Genomic DNA, 21,282 nt, shown 5'->3' with positions numbered 1-21,282 from the left:
TTATTATTAACACTGAAATGCTGTGTTACTGAATACCAACCTCCTCAGAGTTCCATGGCTGATTGAGACAGATACAGAAATAAACAGATCATCTGGCCATCTGATATCATTTAGTAACAAATCAAATTTGACTTCATTAGAGGAACAGAGCAACTGGAACAGTATTGTAATTGACAAATGTTGGCCAGATGGAATCAAGTTTGACCAGATTATAGGTAGAGACTGTGAGATTAGACCAATCGTGTAATAGATTATCTTAAATTGGTTTGACCAAAAGTGAATGAAAGGGTGTTGGTGATTGGTGAATGTCTGAGAGAGCTGACCCTTGATTGGCTGGGACCTGTGAAGGTTACCGGTGATTTGGAGGGTGTATGGTGAGGGGTGACGGTGATTAGGGAGGGGGTGATTGTGTTTGTTCCATAGGTCCTTGTGGGGCACCATCCCCACTTGATTGTGTTAGGGAACATCTGGAATTGGTCACCCTGTCTGTCTCATTACAGCCAACACATGTGTCTTCTATAATGAGCTTGCCACACAAAATACACATCATATGGAGGAAGTGAAAACGAGTGGAGCGTGCCATATGGACATGTGTGTCCATGTAAGTTAGAGACCCTGTTCCTGGTACTGGGAGGGGGTACATAGTGTCCCAATTTAAGTCAGAGACCTTGTTTCAGGAACTGGTTCTGGAAGGGGTGAAATAGAAAGAGGAGGGGGAGGGGGTAGAAGAAGTTTAATCTGGTCTCATTACTCAGAGAAAGAGGGGGNATCATTAATTTACCTATGTTTTGTATTAGGACCACTGTGGGGGTCAAGACAAAGAGGTCCATTTGTACGTCTGTAAAGTCAAGTCGTGCTGACATGCAGTAGAAGTAATGAGTTTTTGGACCTGTCCATCCAAGTTGTTTTATCGTCTTGACTGGTCAGCTCCATACTTGGCTTGACCATTAACCTATGTTCAACATTAAACAACAAATAATAAAATGTTAAAAATTGAGGACCTCTTATTTGCATATTTTGCTTATGATAAAATTATAAATGTGAATAAAAAAAATGAAAAGTTTAAGTTATTATTGAAAAGTTATTGACATTATATACACGGCAAAATGAGTTGTTTATCAACAAAAATTCTTATGATAATAAATATAAGAAATTATACAAACATTGCAATATATCACACTTAACCCATGTATATTTATATAGGGGATAAAAGGCAAAAAGACTTACATAATAAATAGCGCTAAATAAATACACCTATCATATTCCTGACTCTCTATGTGTATCTGAGATGGAATAATTACACAGCTTGAAATGTTGACCTAAGTCAAAATCTGCCCCTGTCACAGCCCAGGGTGGTCAGTCAAGATATATCCCCACAAAGACACCCCCTCCCTTTATCACCCCTGGTCAGAACTCTCCCTCACACCCTGGACTCCCTAGGGACACACATCTTCAGGGGTTGTCAGTAATTTATGGCATTCATTAGTCATTGATGAAGATATGTAAGTGAGTGGACAGTCCAAGTGGTCAGTTCCATTTTGACCTTGGATGTAAATGACCTCTGAATGATGTGAGTGTTTCAGTAACACAGATGGGATATTTCGAAGTGAGATAAATGGCTGATACTTTGTAAACCTTTCAATTTCACAAGGTAACTATGCTTCCTTTTATGCCAAACTCTTTAGGTTTTGATATATTTTACCTTTGCTATTTATTTTCCTCAATTCTTTATATAAAACAATGTTTTATTTCCAATAAATAGCAATATAAATAGTTACAAATGAAAAAGTATGAAAAGTGAATCGAAGTATATAATATTATTCTATGAAATTTATCATGGATAAAATGGTAAAAGAAAAATGTATTATTGATGACTTGCATTATTTATTCCTTCAAGAAATGAAAAATGAAAGTCAACATTCATCATATTGTGCCCAGATAATTAATTGAAGTTACTTGGCTTTTAAATAACATTTAGATATGTTTGGTGAACGCATCATTGACTTTGGTCGGAGGTTAAAGTAAAGGTGTCAGAGCCTCCATTGTGCTATTGTAAATAATGGCTTGTGTCGAATGTAGGAGATGGCTGTAAAATGCATTAAGGTGTAACATTGTGCCAGCATGTTTCCAGATCATTAGTTTAGTAAAGGAAATCGCCAACAAATTATAGCTGCTCATTAGCAGGTCAAAATGGCCATTAATAAACATTTGGGGTCTCTGTCTCACCTGGACGTAGGCCACTCAGACCATCATTTCCATGGAAACCAAGGTACTCATTTAATCAGTACTGTTTCAAGGGAAGTCAGAAAGAAATACATGTTCTAAGTGATGGTTTTACAAAAAGCTGTTGTATCAATAACATTCAGTTCAGTTTGATTTACATTATTATAATAATTTTATGGCAATATGAACGTTTACACACTAAAACATTAGACATACAATATCATTTGAGGCAGACTAGACATTACTGATCACAGCTCCACCGTGCTCAGTTCTAAGGATGTTTTAAGTTTAAATAAGTCTTCAATATAATCTCTCGACTTTACGATGATAATACATGTCTGTCACTTATTACTTAAAATTTCCTTCTTAAACAAATTTGAATATATTTTATTGCTCTTACTGTATCGTATCAAGGACATGTAATTGTACACAAATCTGTTCCAAGTGACTGACCAAGATTAGTGTGGAACTATTCAAACTTTTGCTATCATAAAGGTGAGAAATCTGGTCGTAATCATTTTTAGTTTTAGAATATTTATAGACATCAATCTTTTTAAAAGAAGTAAAAAAAATATATTTTGAAGTCATTTCTAAAAAATATATTTATGGACTCTGTAGCTGATATTTTCATTCCATCTTGATAATATTATTGACTAGTGTGGCGTTTTGAGCGATTCTTGATATTTTGTTTTCTGAAGTGATGAGTTTCCAAATGTTGATCATTTCACTTAAAAGCTGAGTTTGTTTAAGAAATTTGTGTGCCAATGTTTGGCAGTGGGAACCACTTGTGAAGAAGGTTAAGACAACAGTAACTTGGTGCTCCGTCAAATTTCCTCGGCCACATTGTCAATGTAAGTGTAAACATTTGTCTTCCAACATTGGAGAGGAAGTTAGAACTTAAAAAAAAAATACAAAAAAAACGTAACTGAGAAACAGATGTAGCATGTGCACATGTCGAGGAAGTTTCACATAGACAGCAGGTATGCTGTGTGATAGCTTGATGCTCCTTTGCTTGAAGTTTTGTGAACTTTTAGTGCTTTGTAAAGATTTGACAGAGGGCTGTAATGTTCTGTGAAGATGCGTACCAGCTAATATGGCCAAGAAAGATAAAAAAAAAATGTTAACATTTTTGTCTTTTGACGCTGTGGGAAAATGAGACGTTTGTAAGTTTGTCCAATGTTTTACACCGGAAATTGTCCAAGATACAGATGGGGTTCTTTAATGATTTTTTTTTATTTCGTTTGAAGGCCAAGAACGATGGTATGTAGATAAATAGTACCAGCCTGTAGTTTCTGTCATTGTCCTTTAGCAATAAGACTTTTTATACCTAGAATTCGGTATCTCGGTGTCAGAACTCCCTAAAGACTAGAATTTTCTGTTACGTAATTTATTTTTCTTTATTATCCATTTTCTTTGTATAAATAACAACCATACAGTACAGAATGTCAAAACAAAGGTTTCAGTATATTTAATATGTTTCTAATTTAATGAATTGGTAATATTTGCAAAGAATGTTTTCAGTTTTATAGTTTTGGACTTGGGTTTCTATTGGGAGAAAGAGAAATTTTTATTAGAGTGTTGGAGATACTTTTTAGACTTCGGACAATTTTTTGGTTGGAGGTTTATTATGACTTGTAATTTGTGTCCTTTTCTTTTCAAGTATTTTTTGACTGAAAGGTATTTTTTGTATAGTTTTGTTGGAGTGAGTTAGTTGCAGTGTTTTTATTGGCCCAGAGGGGGTTGTTCCTTGGTCTGCTAGGCTGGGCGATTGACAGATGCTGTCCGTAGACAGGAAGTGGTGGGACCTTGTCTGTCAGGGCCAGCATGCCAACACACACCCCTCCTCAGTGAGGGAGTCGCCTGCGCCTGCCCCAAAGATCCTCTGACTTGTGTGTATCTGAACTGTAATTATGGGCTTGGCACACGACCAAATGTCTACAGGAAGCTCCCAGCACACACAGAGATAGATAACTGTTTATATGGCTTCTCCATCTTTGTCATGGTGGCTGGGGAAGCGTGGCTGGGGAAGCGGCAGAAATCTACACTCCCCTGTACCATGGCTGCCCCATCAAGCAAAGAGCTGTAAATATTGGTGTAGAACTCACTGTTTGTACAGTGAAGATATAATTATTATGCCGGAATGACATATCATAGGGTCTTAATCAATATTTGTCATTGGTTTAATGTCACAAAATAACATGTTGTAACACTTTATCCTTGCTGTGTCCTCCGTCTCCCGGTCGTCTCCCGGCCCCTAGTCTATAATTGAGTGTGTATAGGGTTCCCTAAATAGTCGCGCTCTGTCAAAGTCCATTCCCTCTAGAATCTTACATTGATTTGTACGCATCGATTTCAATAGGCGCGTTCGTCCTACCCTATCCATGGGACAACGACGACACCAGCCTGGGATTGTATCCCTCTCCAATTGACTGTCCTTCGGCACAAACCCGCCACGACAAACATTGGTAAACTCCTATTGAACATGTTAAGACTTAGAGTCAACAGAGTTACCAGGTCATCAGCAACCAATTGTCATGTTCCAGATGTGATTAAGTGATCACTAGCTTTCCTGAATGACTCTGTATTAATGGTTTGTAAATTATAAAAGCTCTGTGACACTTTAGGATGAAGTGCACTTTCAATTTTCTCTGACAAGGAAATAAACAACGGTAATACGAAAATGTTGTAATGTTAGGGGCTGATGACAGTTTACCCAACGAAAGAATGAAGTCTGGTGATCAGAAAACGAAAGTGGGGAAAAAAGGGATTTGTTTGGTATTTGATGGGAGGGAGGGATCATTGCATTCATCAGTGGAGAGGGAGCAATCATTGTATCCATCACGTCCCCATAAAGTTTTATCAGAGACCGTTAAGTGTGTAATTACTTGGATAGAAGATAGGCGGATTGGCAGTTAATGAGAGAATGATAGATGGCTGGGTTCCTGTGGCTTGTCAGGGCTACCTTAGACAATCCCAACAGGTGTGCCTACTCTAGCATTGTGACAGGGTCTCCCCCCTCCCTGTTCCTCCTCCACATCCCTCTACAGCTATCTACTCACTGCTTCAGCAGAGAGAATTGAAAAGTCATAAAACTGAACAAGCGTTGTACTCACAACCAACAATGGCTGTGGTAACAGCACAGTCGATAAGCTTATAATGGCGTAATTGAGTTTGAAGGAGCAATTTCATTTGATTAACTTCATTTTTTGAAATTCATCAAATTAAAAAGGCATAAAATGCTAACTATTTGGAGAAGAGGACATATTTCCAAATGTGTATCCAGTGTTGCTGATGACTTGTCTGTTATATTTTCATGCACTGTTCACTGTGTCAAAGATTTTAGAATAAGTTTTATCAGGACTATCAGCGTACAAGCTAATCCAGAACACAGAGTAAAGATCTCATTCCTAACACCAACATTATGGTCATTTATACTTGTCATTTAAAGATGAATTATTTCAAAGTTGAGAAATGTTCAGAAAGTTTAATACAAGTTAAATGAAATTAATACAAGTTTGAGATTCTCTTTCTCATACGTTCTACAAAAGCAGGTTTTTTCTCACTGATTTCATAAATTCTTAAACTAGAAAATTTAAAAGAAAAATACAGCCAAGTTTGTCTTTCATGTGAATTTTGAGATGTCCCTGTGACATAACAAAAGGTGATATTAGAAATGTTATATAACATTGTGATTGTGTTATTTTACTGCATAGCAATCTAAGTACATCACATTAAAGGAGTGAATCCTTGACCATTTATTAGTCACTACCCTTGACCAACCGTTGTTACTGGTATATTGGATTGGGCATGTGGTAGAGCCAGTGTTTGACACGTGCTGCTGTGATTGTTGACATTGTAGAGATGGACTGGTACCCAGGGGCGACATCTGTTGTAGAGATGGACTGGTACCCAGGGGCGACATCTGTTGTAAGACAAAGAAAGGGGAGGGTCCAACCTAGGTCTGGTCAGAGACCCCTCACAAAATATTTATACATATATGTGTTATGTTATTAAAGACTGTTAGAGACATGGCTAAGGGACAGAGTAAATACGCTGAGGGGATAATCAGATAAGTTAGGAATGCCAGCCTAGATAATCTATCTGTTCCCCTAGTGCATCACCATCTTCTCACAGCAGGCCTGTCCTTCTCATGTAACTCCCGACTGTCTTGTGATCCCTCCAGAATCCAGGCACCCTCTCCACTTCCTCCAGCTACATCCACAGCTCCATCCCCCCACTCTCTCACCTTTGACAGCAGCTGAAGCAGGCTCCCATGTCAGGCCTGGTACAGCTGGCTATCTGTGTGTACATCAGGGGGTTCAGGTGGGGGGACCCAGGCACCAACTAATGGCACCTTGGTTTGTGGTTGTTCTCAGGGGGACTTTACAGTTAACAAGTTCAGTCTAGGTTGGATCATATCAGAAGTAGGGAAGATGTATTGATATCACTTGTTCACCCTCAGATCAAGGTAAGGGAGGGGCTTGATTTTATTGTTCTGTACCATAGTTTGACTACTTGGCAGATCAACCCTAGTAGATATCAAGTCAATGGGACCTGATTTTAACTACAGGGCAGTTTATACCTAAACCTAGCAGCAAGTTGGGACCTCAGGTTTTAGTACAGGAAGATTATTCCTAACCCTAATATCAAGTCAGGACCTCAGACTACAGGAAGATAATCCCTAACCCTAATATCAAGTCAGGGCCTCAGACTACAGGAAGATTATTCCTAACCCTAATATCAAGTTAGGACCTCAGACTACAGGAAGATAATTCCTAACCCTAATATCAAGTCAGGACCTCAGACTACAGGAAGATAATCCCTAACCCTAGTAGCAAGTTAGGACCCGAAATTTTACTGCAGAGTAAATTATCTGTAACAATGTTCATTAATTTTAATGGAAGAGGAATCGTTTACTTACAGTGTTGATATGTCACTGCATTCACAACCAGTTGTATGTATCAAGTTAGATTTATTACACAGTATAATGTGGCACTGAGCACTGAATGTCTCTAGATTGACCTATAGTAACGTACAGACCATGGAGCGTCTCTAGATTGACCCATGGAGCGTCTCTAGATTGACCTATAGTAACGTACAGACCATGGAACGTCTCTAGATTGACCTATAGTAACGTACAGACCATGGAACGTCTGTAGGATGACACGACTACTGTACATTGAATTGAAATACTGTCTATAGAATGACGATGCTGTAGTGTCCACTGTCTATAGAATGTCGATGCTGTAGTGTCCACTGTCTATAGAATGTCGATGCTGTAGTGTCCTATCAGTGGTACTTACATTAAAACTGTGTCATAAGATATTCGACCTTTGCTTAAAAGTACAATGAACTGACTTATAAAGGTACTGATGTTAAAGAGAGGTTCATTAGCTTATATTACTGTTACCATTGATCTCTGGGGAAATGGGGGCATGGAAGACATTTACCTGAGGACTCTGTAGGGTTGGGGGGACATTTACCTGAGGACTCTGTAGGGTTGGGGGGGGGGCATCAGTTATGGAAAGGTGGGGGAGGGGAACACATTTGCCTCAGGACTCCTCAGAAAAGTGAAGGTGGGGAAGACATGTACAGTAGTTTGAATCAGTCAATACTCCCCTTTATGTCAATGGCCTCCACAATATGATATCACACAGATCAACTGGATGGCACTTTGTTTACAATCAGTAGTAGGTCTATTTGTTTACAGTCTACAGTAGGGGATTTGAGCCAGCCCTGTGGTAGGTCTATTAGTCCCCCAGTCTACAGTAAGTGACAGGCCCCCTCTCTCACCTCTAACTCCAGGCTTTGACTGCTTTGGAGACAAGATGGCACAGCTGGGAGTTGTTATAAGCATCAGTGACTTATCACAGTCCCCACAGCTGGTCTCACTGGAGATCCAACAGCCAGTATATGCACTGTCATGGTAACAAGGTCCAACGACCCATGGCCTGTCAAGCTGACTGACCTTATATGGTCAAACAGGTGCCCTCCCTCCCCCTGGAATAGCTGCCATCGGTCTGTCATCAGAGGATGTGTGTGATTGTGTGTGCGGTTATCTGTAGCTGATATATTTAACATATTATAACTACCTTATCTTAGTGAGAATGTTACCACCTCCAGGGAGGGTCCTTACACTCAGAGGGATCCTCCAGGGCATACCCCCCCACAAACTCCTCTATGGACTTGAGGTGATTACTGAAGACCAGATCATTAGAGTTTCTGTGACTCCAGCCCACTGCCAGAAGTGGGTTCTGTAAATGTCACTGGCCAAACGCCTGAGTATCATTAAGACATGGTCCTTTCATCCTAACAAGCTTGTACCAGTGGTATAATGACAGTTTTTAAAAGGTCCAGAAATCTGTTTCATCTGATTTGTCAAAGTCTTTCTCCAGATACAGATGTTTTTTTGAAGGTCCACAAATCATCTAATTACGTCAAAGTCTTCTTGTAACTACCATTTCCGCCTGGCAGCCACCATGGTGAGACCGGGACTTTCTCACACAAGTTTTTTCCCCCGTGTGCCTTAGAACATGCATGCCCAATTTTGATATCACCGCTGGTAAATTAGAGGCAATCAGATGACAAGCAATTAGCATCAGAGTTTTTATAGAAGCGACCCATTCATAAAAATTCTCTTACAGCCTCCCAAGATTCTCACACTCTTCATTCACTGATTCCATCCTTTTTTCCTCCCATATTCTTTAATGGTAACAGGAAGCACAATTTAGCAGCGTAAGTGGCCCATATGACACACATCCTCACAGACAGACAGAGAGATGGAAACAAACTTGTCACTTTGTTATGTACTTAACCATCAAAGCAAGCTCATTGTCTCAACATCACCGCCAAATTTGTAAAAGGCTTGTCTTAAAATTCCGACATTTTTTATTTCCGACTCCCAACTAGGACTCCACAGACATTTGTGAGAGAGCTGTGTTACAGACCAACCATGTCGCGCCACAACCTGTATATAAAATAAAATTGATGATGGGGGTTTTCTGTCACTTCAGAAGTAGATATAATTTCTACTAAATTTGTATATCCCTGTAGACATTGTGTCATTAGGACTGATTTGTACCATTTAGTTTCTGATTTCTTGCAGCTGTTGTATAAATACAATGTACACCAGCTGTATCAAAATAGCACAGACATTTTAAATTTATATTATTTTGCCAAATTTGTTAATTTTAGTTATCATTGTAAGAGGAAATGAAACCCTCGTGATAACGATTTAGTTCATAAACATTTGTAAATTTTCAACATCAGCAAAAGAAGATTCAAGAGTGAGATTTGACAAGTGATTATGTTAAGATAATAACTGATAGAAAAATCTGTAAAGTGATATTACTGTTTTACTGTTTGAAAAACGACCAAAGAAATCACATTTTTTACTGGAATGAAATCCCAGTCCTCAATTTTTTAGAGTTCACTATCGTACATTTCATTTCTTTAAATGGTAAAATACAAGTGTTTTTTCACTGTCTACGACACGCGTAGAGGAAGGATAGGGAGAATGTATAAAACTGGGTACAGATTTGATGGATTGAGTGTTTTCTATTTACTTTATTTCACCCCGTTCATGGTGTAGAGGTGTGAAAAGTCTCACAAGAGCAATTTGGAAATTTGTCTCGTTCAACAAGTATAGGAGACACTGATGATGCTTCCCTGTAAATCGGGACCATTTTAGTCAGCAATCAACTGTAAAACGCCACAGTGCCACCAGAGCCCAGTGCCAAACACTATTTCTTACTTGTCAGGCTGAAAACATTGATGGTATATGTTTTGTGTATGTGGAGTCTCGGGAGCCTGTCTTGAGATAAACGCCGCAGATAACAGCTGATACCCTGACACTGGTGATGGGTAGGAAAGACATTGCTCCTACCCTTAGGACAAGTCTTGGTTGCCTTGGCAACTCTTCCTGCAATATTTCCATCTATTTCAAAGATTATGTGTCTCCAAGATGGAGATCAGGAGTTTGTGGGTTTGACAAAGAGCTCGTGTCAGGGGAGATCATTGACCATAGCAGTTGTGGTAGGGATGATGCGTCTTTGCAATACGATAAGACCTTGATGGAATACACATCTGTTACGTGTTATTGTCATGCAAGCCCATCACAGGAGAGAGCCAATCCAATAGAAGAATATTGATGACAATCTGGGGGACACGGTAACAGAATAACCACATAAGACACAAATAAGTCTTCATCGTCATGGTGACACATTTGTGTCCTATCACGCAGCACGCGGTGCGGGTCACACGAGACGAGTGCGTCTCTGCACTGAAACACATCACCAAATTACCGGCCGACAACTTGGACGCACAAGAACACATCACCAAATTATCATTGACAAGTAGCGCCTCACATGTAGTACACTATAGACACCTCTAATGACGTTCGCCAGGGCTTTCTTTTTAATTTGTACAGCTGCTAATAAATGGCCGAATGTCCCACGGAATTCTCATCAACTTTGGCGACACGCTATCTGATAAAGTAGACTGTCCACTTTCAATGTCTCTGACACTGTACTGCCATTGTGTGTGGGAGACTACAGCTTTGTGTTGGAGACTGTGTTGTCACCCTGTGTTTATACCCACTATACATACCTCTGATTTATTTATGTTCCACACAACAGTCCAGACAACATGAAACATGACCATTGTCTTCAATGTACTCTGTGACCTTGTGAGGCTACTGTAAAATTGAAATATTTCGTCAATTCTATCTAACATACAATCATTTGAACAAAGCACATGTAATCAATCTAGGCACAAAAATGTTGAAACAACAAATTTCTGCTAAAATATTGGAATTTGATGAATGAAAAGAATTAAAATTAAAATTCTCTTGACCCAAGGTTCATGAAAACATGGAGTCCAAATGCCAATAATATCTTAGTTTTACTGCCAAATCAGAATGGCAGATCAAAATTTCTTTTTGAAAGAAAATATTCATTTTGGCAAATATGGTATGTTTTCCCTATATTAATTTTGTAGGTAGAATAAATGTAAGAAATTTTACATATTTTTTTTTGAAGCAACAGTACTTCTATCTATACATGTAAGAACTGCTATGTAAAAGGATATTGTATATTTGTAGCTAATATATTGATTATAACAATCATTGTATTAGCATTGATTATAAATAAACAAGTGTATCTCTTGATTTTGTTGTAAAGAACAAATATTGTTTCATGCTGGTCTGTCAATGTACGCCTAATGGTCTCTAAACATAGGGCTCATGATGTCCTAATGTAGGCCTCATGCTTTCTAATTGTCATAAGGCCTGATGGTCTCAATGTTGGACTCACTTGCTCTCTGTGAAGTGCTCATTGCCTCTATGTTTGGCTCACTATGGCTCTGTGAAGTGCTCATTGTCTCTGTGTACATCTCCTGGCCACAAGACTGGTTCTGTAGGGTGGGATCACTTGTTGTATGTCAGTCAACAAGTGTGTCTGATTCAGGGTTTGATGATGAGCTGTCCCAAACTCTTAGTGGGATTGCTTTGTTTGTTCAAGATGGTGGGACTGATGTGTCACCATGGCGACTGGGGTCTGGGAAACATCAAAATGACAGCCATCTTCATCAGAGGTCACATGATATACCTACTGTGGGATCCAATGTCTGTTGCCATGACTGTCACAGCCCAAATAATACTCCTTTACTTGTATCAGGTTAGTAGGCACTGAGAAACACGACTGTCACAGAGATCACAGTCACACACATAACTGCCTTCCAGAAAATGAGATCACATCTGTAAGGATGGGCTTCGTCAGGACTGTCTCCTAAAAAAACCCGATATAAACATGCATACCTACATATTAGATCAAATGATTCTAAATAAGAAAATTACATCCTGACAAGAACATATGTATCAAATTTAAGGTTACTGGGAAATATGGGCCGGACAGGAGATTAGGAGTAAAGCTAACAGGACTGTCTCCCAAAAACTGTGATTGATGAAATATGTAGTTGTGGGGAAGACAAACAGGACTGATGTAGAGTGATACATTTAGGGAAGTTTAACGTTACAGAGGATGACTGCCACACATTACCACTGACACCACCATCCTATTAGGACCATCACAGTTACAGTGATAACATAGGTGTCAGATGTGCCTGTCTTATTTCTGTGTGTATCTACTGTTACTGCCCTTGGATTCTTATCTCCTTGTCTCACTGTTATACATGTACAAGATCACTGTGTCCCTTCTGTGCCCATTCCTCCTGTACCGATTCTCCTCTGTCCCCATATCCTCCTGTACCAATTCTCCTCTGTCCCCATATCCTCCTGTACCAATTCTCCTCTGTCCCCTGTCCCTATTCCTCCTGTACCAATTCTCCTCTGTTACCTGTCCCCATTCCTCCTGTACCAATTCTCCTCTGTCCCCTGTCCCCTGTCCCTATTCCTCCTGTACCAATTCTCCTCTGTCCCCTGTCCCCATTCCTCCTGTACCAATTCTCCTCTGTCCCCTGTCCCCTGTCCCTATTCCTCCTGTACCAATTCTCCTCTGTCCCCTGTCCCCATTCCTCCTGTACCAATTCTCCTCTGTTCCCTGTCCCCATTCCTCCTGTACCAATTCTCCTCTGTCCCCTGTCCCCTGTCCCCATTCCTCCTGTACCAATTATCCTCTGTCCCCTTTCCTCTGTCCCCTGTCCCCTATCCCCTGTCCTCTGTCCCCTGTCCCCATATCCTCCTGTACCAATTCTCCTCTGTCCCCATATCCTCCTGTACCTATTCTCCTCTGTCCCCTGTCCCCTGTCCCCTATCCCCTGTCCTCTGTCCCCTGTCCCCATATCCTCCTGTCCCAATTCTGCTCTGTCCCCTGTCCCCATATCCTCCTGTACAAATTCTCCTCTGTCCCCTGTCCCCATATCCTCCTGTCCCAATTCTGCTCTGTCCCCTGTCCCCATATCCTCCTGTACAAATTCTCCTCTGTCCCCTGTCCCCATATCCTCATATCCTCCTGTACCAATTCTCCTCTGTCCCCTGTCCCCTATCCCCTGTCCTCTGTCCCCTGTCCCCATATCCTCCTGTCCCAATTCTGCTCTGTCCCCTGTCCCCATATCCTCCTGTACAAATTCTCCTCTGTCCCCTGTCCCCATATCCTCCTGTACCAATTATCCTCTGTCCCCTTTCCTCTGTCCCCTGTCCCCTATCCCCTGTCCTCTGTCCCCTGTCCCCATATCCTCCTGTCCCAATTCTGCTCTGTCCCCTGTCCCCATATCCTCCTGTACAAATTCTCCTCTGTCCCCTGTCCCCATATCCTCCTGTACCAATTATACTCTGTCCCCTGTCCCCATTCCTCCTTTACCAATTATCCCCTGTCCCCATTCCTCCTGTACCAATTATCCCCTGTCCCCATTCCTCCTGTACCAATTATCCTCTGTCCCCTTTCCTCTGTCCCCTGTCCCCTATCCCCTGTCCTCTGTCCCCTGTCCACATATCCTCCTGTACCAATTCTCCTCTGTCCCGTGTCCCCATATCCTCCTGTACCAATTATCCTCTGTCCCCTGTCCCCTGTCCCCATATCCTCCTGTACCAATTATACTCTGTCCCCTGTCCCCATTCCTCCTTTACCAATTCTCCTCTGTCCCCTGTCCCCATATCATCCTGTACCAATTATCCTCTGTCCCCTGTCCCCATTCCTCCTTTACCAATTCTCCTCTGTATCCCTATGTTACAGTATTCTCTATTCTCAATTTCTTCCTCAAATCCATTTGCAAATATTTCAAACGGAACAAAAACCTTGCAACTGTTAGAAAAGTTGAATTTAAATCAGCTCTGTTATATAACAGTAAGGAATGAAATATATGTAATATTTTGTGATAATCATGATTACTCAACTCTCTAATCCAGATTTACCTGACTGTGTCCTCTCTACCTCGTTTAAAAAGTATAAGTGATCTTTTATTTAGCTATATTTTCACATTGTCAAAATTTAAAGTGAAAAATGAAAAAAATTAAACAGCAGTTTCATTTTGGTTTTACAGAAACAAATATCATTAATACCATAAACAAACCTATTTAGTTTGACAGGTTTTTGTCCACGTGAAACTCTCTGTGCCTGATCATATTTTTTGCATTCAATGATTTTAAGGAATCTGAACAGCTGTTTAAAGCGAGATGAGGCCGTTGCTATGGTTACTGAGAAAACCACTGTGACAATGTCTCTGATTGAATTTTGTGTGTGAAGGCAATTTGATATTCGATCAAGGTCATTCAGGAGCTTACATTTTTTGCAGTGTGAAGTTCTAAAAGTGCATGAGGTGGGGGAAAAAATCAATTTTGTTATAAAATCTGACAGCAAATTCCTGCATTATAAAATATATCAAAGTCTACACATTTCCATATTTTTCATACTTTTTTTCCAATTGGATGTCTTTGGTGTCATTCATGAATGAAATTGATCTGATATCAGTACAACTGATACTAGCTGTAGTAGAGGTACCATTTCAGGGTTTCCAATCAATATAGTTACAATTCCATCAGGATGCCAACTTCCTTTTTTTTACCCTCTGTGACAGTGTTCCTTGTAACTGGCATGCATGGGGTGAAATAAGAATTGTCATGTGATACATTCATCATAGCGATATTGATTGCGTACTCGACCCTTCTCATCAATATATCATTGCAGGGCCTGCACATACCAATGTCACACTTCCACAAAGTTTGGCAGGCAAACAAACTATTGATCCCGACTCAACTGGTTTGATTTTCAATTGAAATATCTCTGGTTTTGATGCGACAACGAAAACCTGTATTTTCTTATTGTTGCTTGAGAACAGTTTATAAAAGGTGTTAGACTTGTTGTTGCTTGGGAACAGTTTATAGACGGTGTTAGACTTGTTGTTGCTTGGGTTGTTTTGACACATTGATTTATACTTCAGGTGAAGCTTTGTAGAAATCATTTCATTTCTTATTTCAATATCATCTTGAAACTCTGTTAGTTAACAAGTTTCTGTATAGATATTTTCAGGAAATACCATAAAAGGTGGGATTTTTTTGCAGAGTTGTAATATTCACACTGGTCACAAAAACAAAGAAAACATATCCACAAAATAGCATTCTGATTCATCCTTTTTGCAGCACTGGATACAAAGGGCACTAAAATCCATGAAAAATAGATCCAATGAATTGACCAATTTAGTCAATCTTTGAAAATATGGATAGCAAAATTTCAGACTTTTACATTATGGTCGAAGATGCAGACATCTTGAAAATGAATTTTTCTTATCACATGAATTAACAAGATTCAAGGATACACACATGATGAGAAGAAATACAAGATTACTCTGTAATAAATTATTGGGATTTCAATCCAACTTAAAAAGGGAACAAAAACAAGAGTATTCTTAGTAAAGGATTTTTACAGAAATTCACTATTTTACTTTTACTCAGTAAACCACAGATGTGAGCGAGGTGTAAAAGTGTACTGTTATCAGGCTCTACAGGAACCTGGAACCAGGGAAAGTTCCCGGGGTCATTGTGTGTTTGTGAATCGGTGGGTGATAAGTTGGTTCCCCTCCTGACATCCTCACTTGACCATAAGTCAGACTCTGGCTATCAGCAGCTCCTCCTGTGTTTGTATCCTCCTCACCTATTTCCTCAGAGCACTGTTAGGATAACGCAACACTTCTCAAATCAAAGTTTAACAATTACAAAGTCCTGTAAATATTTTAAGTATTGAGTGTTTCTGTTCTTCCTTTCAAGAGAAAATTGTTTAACTCTGATAAATAGAATAGTTGGGATAATAAAGTATGAAAGTGTTAAGTGACACAATTTTCATGGGTAACATTCTGTGGAGCTGACAGGGCTTTGCTGATACGGTGAAGTTTGACTGCTAGCCAATGATTGGCCCCCTCCCCCATCTCTGCTGCTTCAACCCTCCTGACAAACGTATAAATCACACATCTACAGATGGCTTGGTTACTTGGTACAGTGACAGAGGGACATGTGAACCCATCAACACTATACACACTGGGACTTATATACAGTGGGTGAGGCTGGGACAAACTTATTCTCTTACAACTAGGGTAAGTTTGGGACAGGGGTGAGGCTGGGGCAAACTAATTCTCTTACAGCTAGGGTAAGTTTGGGACAGAGGTGAGGCTGGGACAAACTTATTCTCTTACAACTAGGGTAAGTTTGGGACAGGGGTGAGGCTGGGACAAACTAGTACTCTTACAACTAGGGTAAGTTTGGGAAATTTCACATTGACAGTTACTTAGTTGGTGCTGGGACAAAATAGTGCATTTATATCTAGGGTAAGTTTGGGACATTTTTTATTGACAGTGACCCCAGGGGTGAGGCTGGGTCCAACTAGTACTCTTACCACTCGGGTAAGTGCAGGTTATATTGACAGTTATTGGAGTGGGGGCTTGACAAAATAGTACATTTACAACTTAAGTAAGACTGATACCTTCTCATTGGGACATTTTGATTTATATATGAATATGATACTTACAACAGGGATCAGGTTAAGTCTTTAGTTTTCAACAAATACATATACTCCTTCTTTCTACTCTTTTTCCTCATTCCTACCTCTCACTCTGTATGGCTGTTACACATACTAGTATGTGGGGGGGGGGGGGGGGGGGGGGGGGGGTGTAGAGGTTTAACTTAAGCTGTGTGTCACTGCCAGTATGGTTAGGTAGAATTGTTTGTTTTGGACACAGTTGATATGTAACATAAAGCCAATGTTCCTTATGATAAAGGTATTCTGTGTACAACCTATTACCTTAGCTTAAAACTGTGAGGGGTTCACCGCATCAGGTCCAACTTGGATGACCAGCTAATGATAAGGATATCTATTACAGAAAGTTTAAAATCAAAGACGTCTTGATTTAGAGATCTTCATGAAATAAGTCATTCTCTTTATATTTCATCTGTCCAACCTTAAAATATTCAAGAACAAAGGCCAAAGAGAGTTCCTAATTGATGTCGTTGGCCAGAGTAATAAAAAATAATTCATAAAGTAATACAATATTCATCGCGCACTGCTTCACCCGGGTCGTCTTTAGCCTTGGCCTTATGTATACAGTCATTTATTAGTAATGGTGATTCGGATGTTTACTGCCTTCTGGCATGCTTGGGCAATGGTGACCAAAGGTAAACTTGGCAGTGATGCTTGTCCCGGACCAACTGTCTACAGTTGCATGACCTGACCTCATAGCGAGATCAATTATACACAGATATCATGCACGAAAAGACTTCCCCTTTCCGGTACCTGTGTGTGGAGACCTTAATTGGAGAGATAAACCTAATTAATGGCTGCTCCCTAGGGACCTTTCCTTTCTCTTGGTCTCTCTGATACATGTGTTTCTGTTCTGAGACACTAGGACAATCCTGTCTCAGTTAACTTTGTACATTTTCCAGGTATAACTCACCTGGACACCTTTCAGGTATAATGTGTTTCTAAAAGTATCTCCAATCATTTTCTTGGTATCCTGTTTCTATCTAGGTAATATTCTTCAACTGGGGTTTTGAAAACAAAACAAAAAATTGGACACAATCTTCTATTTTCCTTATTTTGAAATTAAATTTTAAATGAATAAGCATTAAGCATATTTATCTTTGGATTAAATTTGTGATTTCCTTGATATTTTTCAGCATTAGACAAGCTGGGTTATCGACACATATTCAATCTCGGGATGCAGGTGGAGGTAGTCCAGCCCAACATTGTCTTTGACATTGCCAGTCTCATGTTATATGGTGCCCAGGCCACACCCATACGGCTCAAGATTCTCCTCGACCGACTCTTCAGTGTCCTCCAGCACGATGAGGTCTTACAGGTCCTACAGGGCTTCGGTTGGAACTATGAGGACTACGCCCGGGGGTACATACTTCAGGTGGGTAGTGTTGTGTGACCCGGGGGGTGGGGTATATACTGCAGGTGGGTAGTGTTGTGTGACCCGGGGGGTGGGGTATATACTTCAGGTGGGTTGTGTTGTGTGACCCGGGGTTGGGGTATATACTTCAGGTGGGTAGTGTTGTGTGACCTTGGGTGGGGTACATAAGACGGGTGGGTAGTATGTTTGACTTGGGGTGGGGTACATAAGACGGGTGGGTAGTATGTTTGACCTCGGATGGGGTACATAAGACGGGTCGGTAGTATGTTTGACTTGGGGTAGGGGTACATCAGACGGGTGGGTTGTACATTTGACGTGGGGTAGGGGTACATAAGACGGGTGAGTAGTATGTTTGACCTCGGGTAGGGGTACATAAGACAGAGTTTACCCAGGGTAGGGGTACATAAGACGGGTCGGCAGTATGTTTGACCAAGGATAGGGGTACATAAGACGGGTGGGTAGTATGTTTGACTTCGGGTAGGGGTACATAAGACAGGGTTTACCAGGGGTAGGGGTACATAAGACGAGTCGGTAGTATGTTTGACCAAGGGTAGGGGTACATAAGATGGGGTTTACCCGGGGTAGGGGTACATAGGACGGGTGGGTAGTATGTTTGACCCGGGGTAGGGGTACATAAGACAGGTCGGTAGTATGTTTGACCTGGGGTAGGGGTACATAGGACGGGTCGGTAGTATGTTTGACTCGGGGTATGAGTACATAAGACTGGTCGGTAGTATGTTTGACCCGGGGTAGGGGTACATAAGACGGGGTTTACCCGGGGTAGGGGTACATAAGATGGGTCGGTAGCATGTTTGACCCAGGGTAGGGGTACATAAGACGGGGTTTACCCGGGGTAGGGGGACATAAGATGGGTCGGTAGCATGTTTGAACCAGGGTAGGGGTACATAAGACGGGGTTTTCCCGGGGTAGGGGTACATAAGATGGGTCGGTAGTATGTTTGACCCGGGGTAGGGGTACATAAGACGGGTCGGTAGTATGTTTGACCCAGTGTAGGGGTACATAAGACAGGGTTGACCCGGGGTAGGGGTACATAAGACAGAGTTTACCCGGGGTAGGGGTACATGAGACGGGTCGGTAGTATGTTTAACCAAGGATAGGGGTACATAAGACGGGTGGGTAGTATGTTTGACTTCGGGTAGGGGAACATAAGACAGGGTTTACCCAGGGAAGGGGAACATGAGACGGGTCGGTAGTATGTTTGACCCGGGGGAGGGGTACATAAGACAGGGGTTACCCGGGGTAGGGGTACGTGAGACGGGTCGGTAGTATGTTTAACCAAGGATAGGGGTACATAAGACGGGTCGGTAGTATGTTTGACCCAGGGTAGGGGTACATGAGACGGGTCGGTAGTATGTTTGACCAAGGGTAGGGGTACATAAGACAGGGTTGACCCGGGGTAGGGGTACATAAGACAGGGTTTACCCAGGGTAGGGGTACATGAGACGGGTCGGTAGTATGTTTGACCACAGCAGTGGGATAAATATGATAGTTACGTAGTGTTGTGTGGCTTGGTGTCCTATACAATTTTCATCCCCATAAAAAACCTAACTTGTTGAGAATTCTTTTTTAATAAATACTCAACCCAAAAATCGTTAGATGCAGAATGAAGAAGTAGAACATTTACATCACAGCATATCAATGCAAAATATGTTTATAGTCAAAGAAATGTTTTGTATTTGAAATGTAATTTTACAGGATAGGTTTTACATAGATATTGTACAGAGACATTTTGGGACATTCTAACATCTTGCTTTGATTACTAGAAATCTAACTAATGGACAATAAATCAAGGGAGATTACTCTTGAACTTGAAAAAGTGACACAGGTGCAGTAAGCATCCTTAACACAGAGTTTGTTGTAATGTTCGTAGCAGGAGTTGAGCTGGCAATGTGTCTGTCGTACATTACAAGCGTTCCCGTTACATTGGCAACAGATTTCGTCTCATTACTTGCTCTTGTAACACAAAACTATTTCTATGACGTCATGATGATTTTCAAACTGGATAAAATGGAAATAAAGAACAATCCTATGACTTTATATCAAGCAATCAAATTGGGTACACCAGCACATGGTGTGGGGAGGTGGCAGTAATCAGCCAATTTACTGAAACGAAAATATTATGTTCAAAAGATGAGCCTTATCAAAACTTGAAATAAATCAGGAACTTATTCCATGTACAAATGTATAAATAGTTATCAATAGTATCCAGCAGGTAGTAAAAATCATACTTATTTTAGTTTAGTAGATTTGTTCCTGTCTTTGGACATTGTTAAACCCATAAAGTAATTCTTTTTAATTAATTTCAAAACTATTTTCATCATAAAAATGTATATCCATAAAATATTCTTTTCCACAATGAAAAAATATCATTAATTGAAAGCTAGTATTTTGTATATATCAATAACAAAAGAAATGAATGTCTTTTCGACAATTCAACCAAATGTATAACAATCAACAATGCTTTAAACACTGGGTGCAGTGGAGGTACGAGTAAGTACACGATGATGACAGACACCAGAACAACATGGTTTGGTTCATGTTGAGCTCACCGACTGTTTACCTGTCGAATAATCAAAGCGCTACCCCTGAAAACTTCTGGCACACGAATCCTCACGATTCTCCCATCCTGCTGGGGTCCCCGCTGATGGGGAGTGACAAAATTAGGGGCTTTTAAAGTCCGCACAAGACACAGATGCCATCAGTTGAGGGGAGATGCATGTTTCTAGTGTATGTTGCTAATTTAAATAAATGGGGGATGTTAAGGAGAGAGCGACTTGGGAATGTGAGGGTCAGGAAGGAGTCAGGGTTTGTCAATGTTCGGGGTTATATTTTCATTGCTTGTGCATTTCAATGTCAAAAGGTCATCCTTGTGTCAGAATTTTGTAATTTCATGAATTCTATCTGCAGAAATAGTTACTTAAAGCATTAAAAACCACAGACAGAATTTGTCAGATAGAAGTGGTGTGATATGCTTTATGCACACAAAAAAATCAGTTTTACTTGGGTAGTGACAGTTTCATTAAAAGATTTATCAAAGAAAAAGTAAAAAACTTAAAGGGCATATAACAAATTATGCTATGTAAATTTTACAATTACAAGTTCTGGAAGATATTTATGAAATGTCTCACAATTCTACCCATGGGCAAGCTATTACACAGGAAAGGCATTCAGATAGATATCATTACC

General features: G+C 40.5%; 1 protein-coding gene across 4 annotated transcripts in view; it reads left to right on the top strand.

The window, feature by feature from the left end:
* The window catches only part of LOC110451005 (zinc finger protein basonuclin-2-like), a 98,059-nt gene that overhangs the window by 58,976 nt on the left and 17,801 nt on the right, over nucleotides 1-21,282 (top strand). For 2 of the 4 annotated variants that reach the window (XM_021498843.1, XM_021498835.1), the window contains exon 4: nucleotides 17,837-18,075. In XM_021498843.1, coding sequence (XP_021354518.1) covers nucleotides 17,837-18,075 — 239 coding nt within the window. Of the gene's footprint in view, nucleotides 1-1,577; nucleotides 1,652-16,184; nucleotides 16,261-17,836; nucleotides 18,076-21,282 lie in introns of those variants that run through there. The other 2 variants (XM_021498851.1, XM_021498859.1) reach the window with 2 other exon arrangements.

The sequence above is a fragment of the Mizuhopecten yessoensis genome, unplaced genomic scaffold (assembly GCF_002113885.1).
Source record: "Mizuhopecten yessoensis strain PY_sf001 unplaced genomic scaffold, ASM211388v2 scaffold603, whole genome shotgun sequence".
Taxonomy (NCBI): Eukaryota; Metazoa; Mollusca; class Bivalvia; order Pectinida; family Pectinidae; genus Mizuhopecten; species Mizuhopecten yessoensis.
Note: the sequence above shows the minus strand (reverse complement) of the source record. Positions and strands in the feature narration are given on the sequence as shown.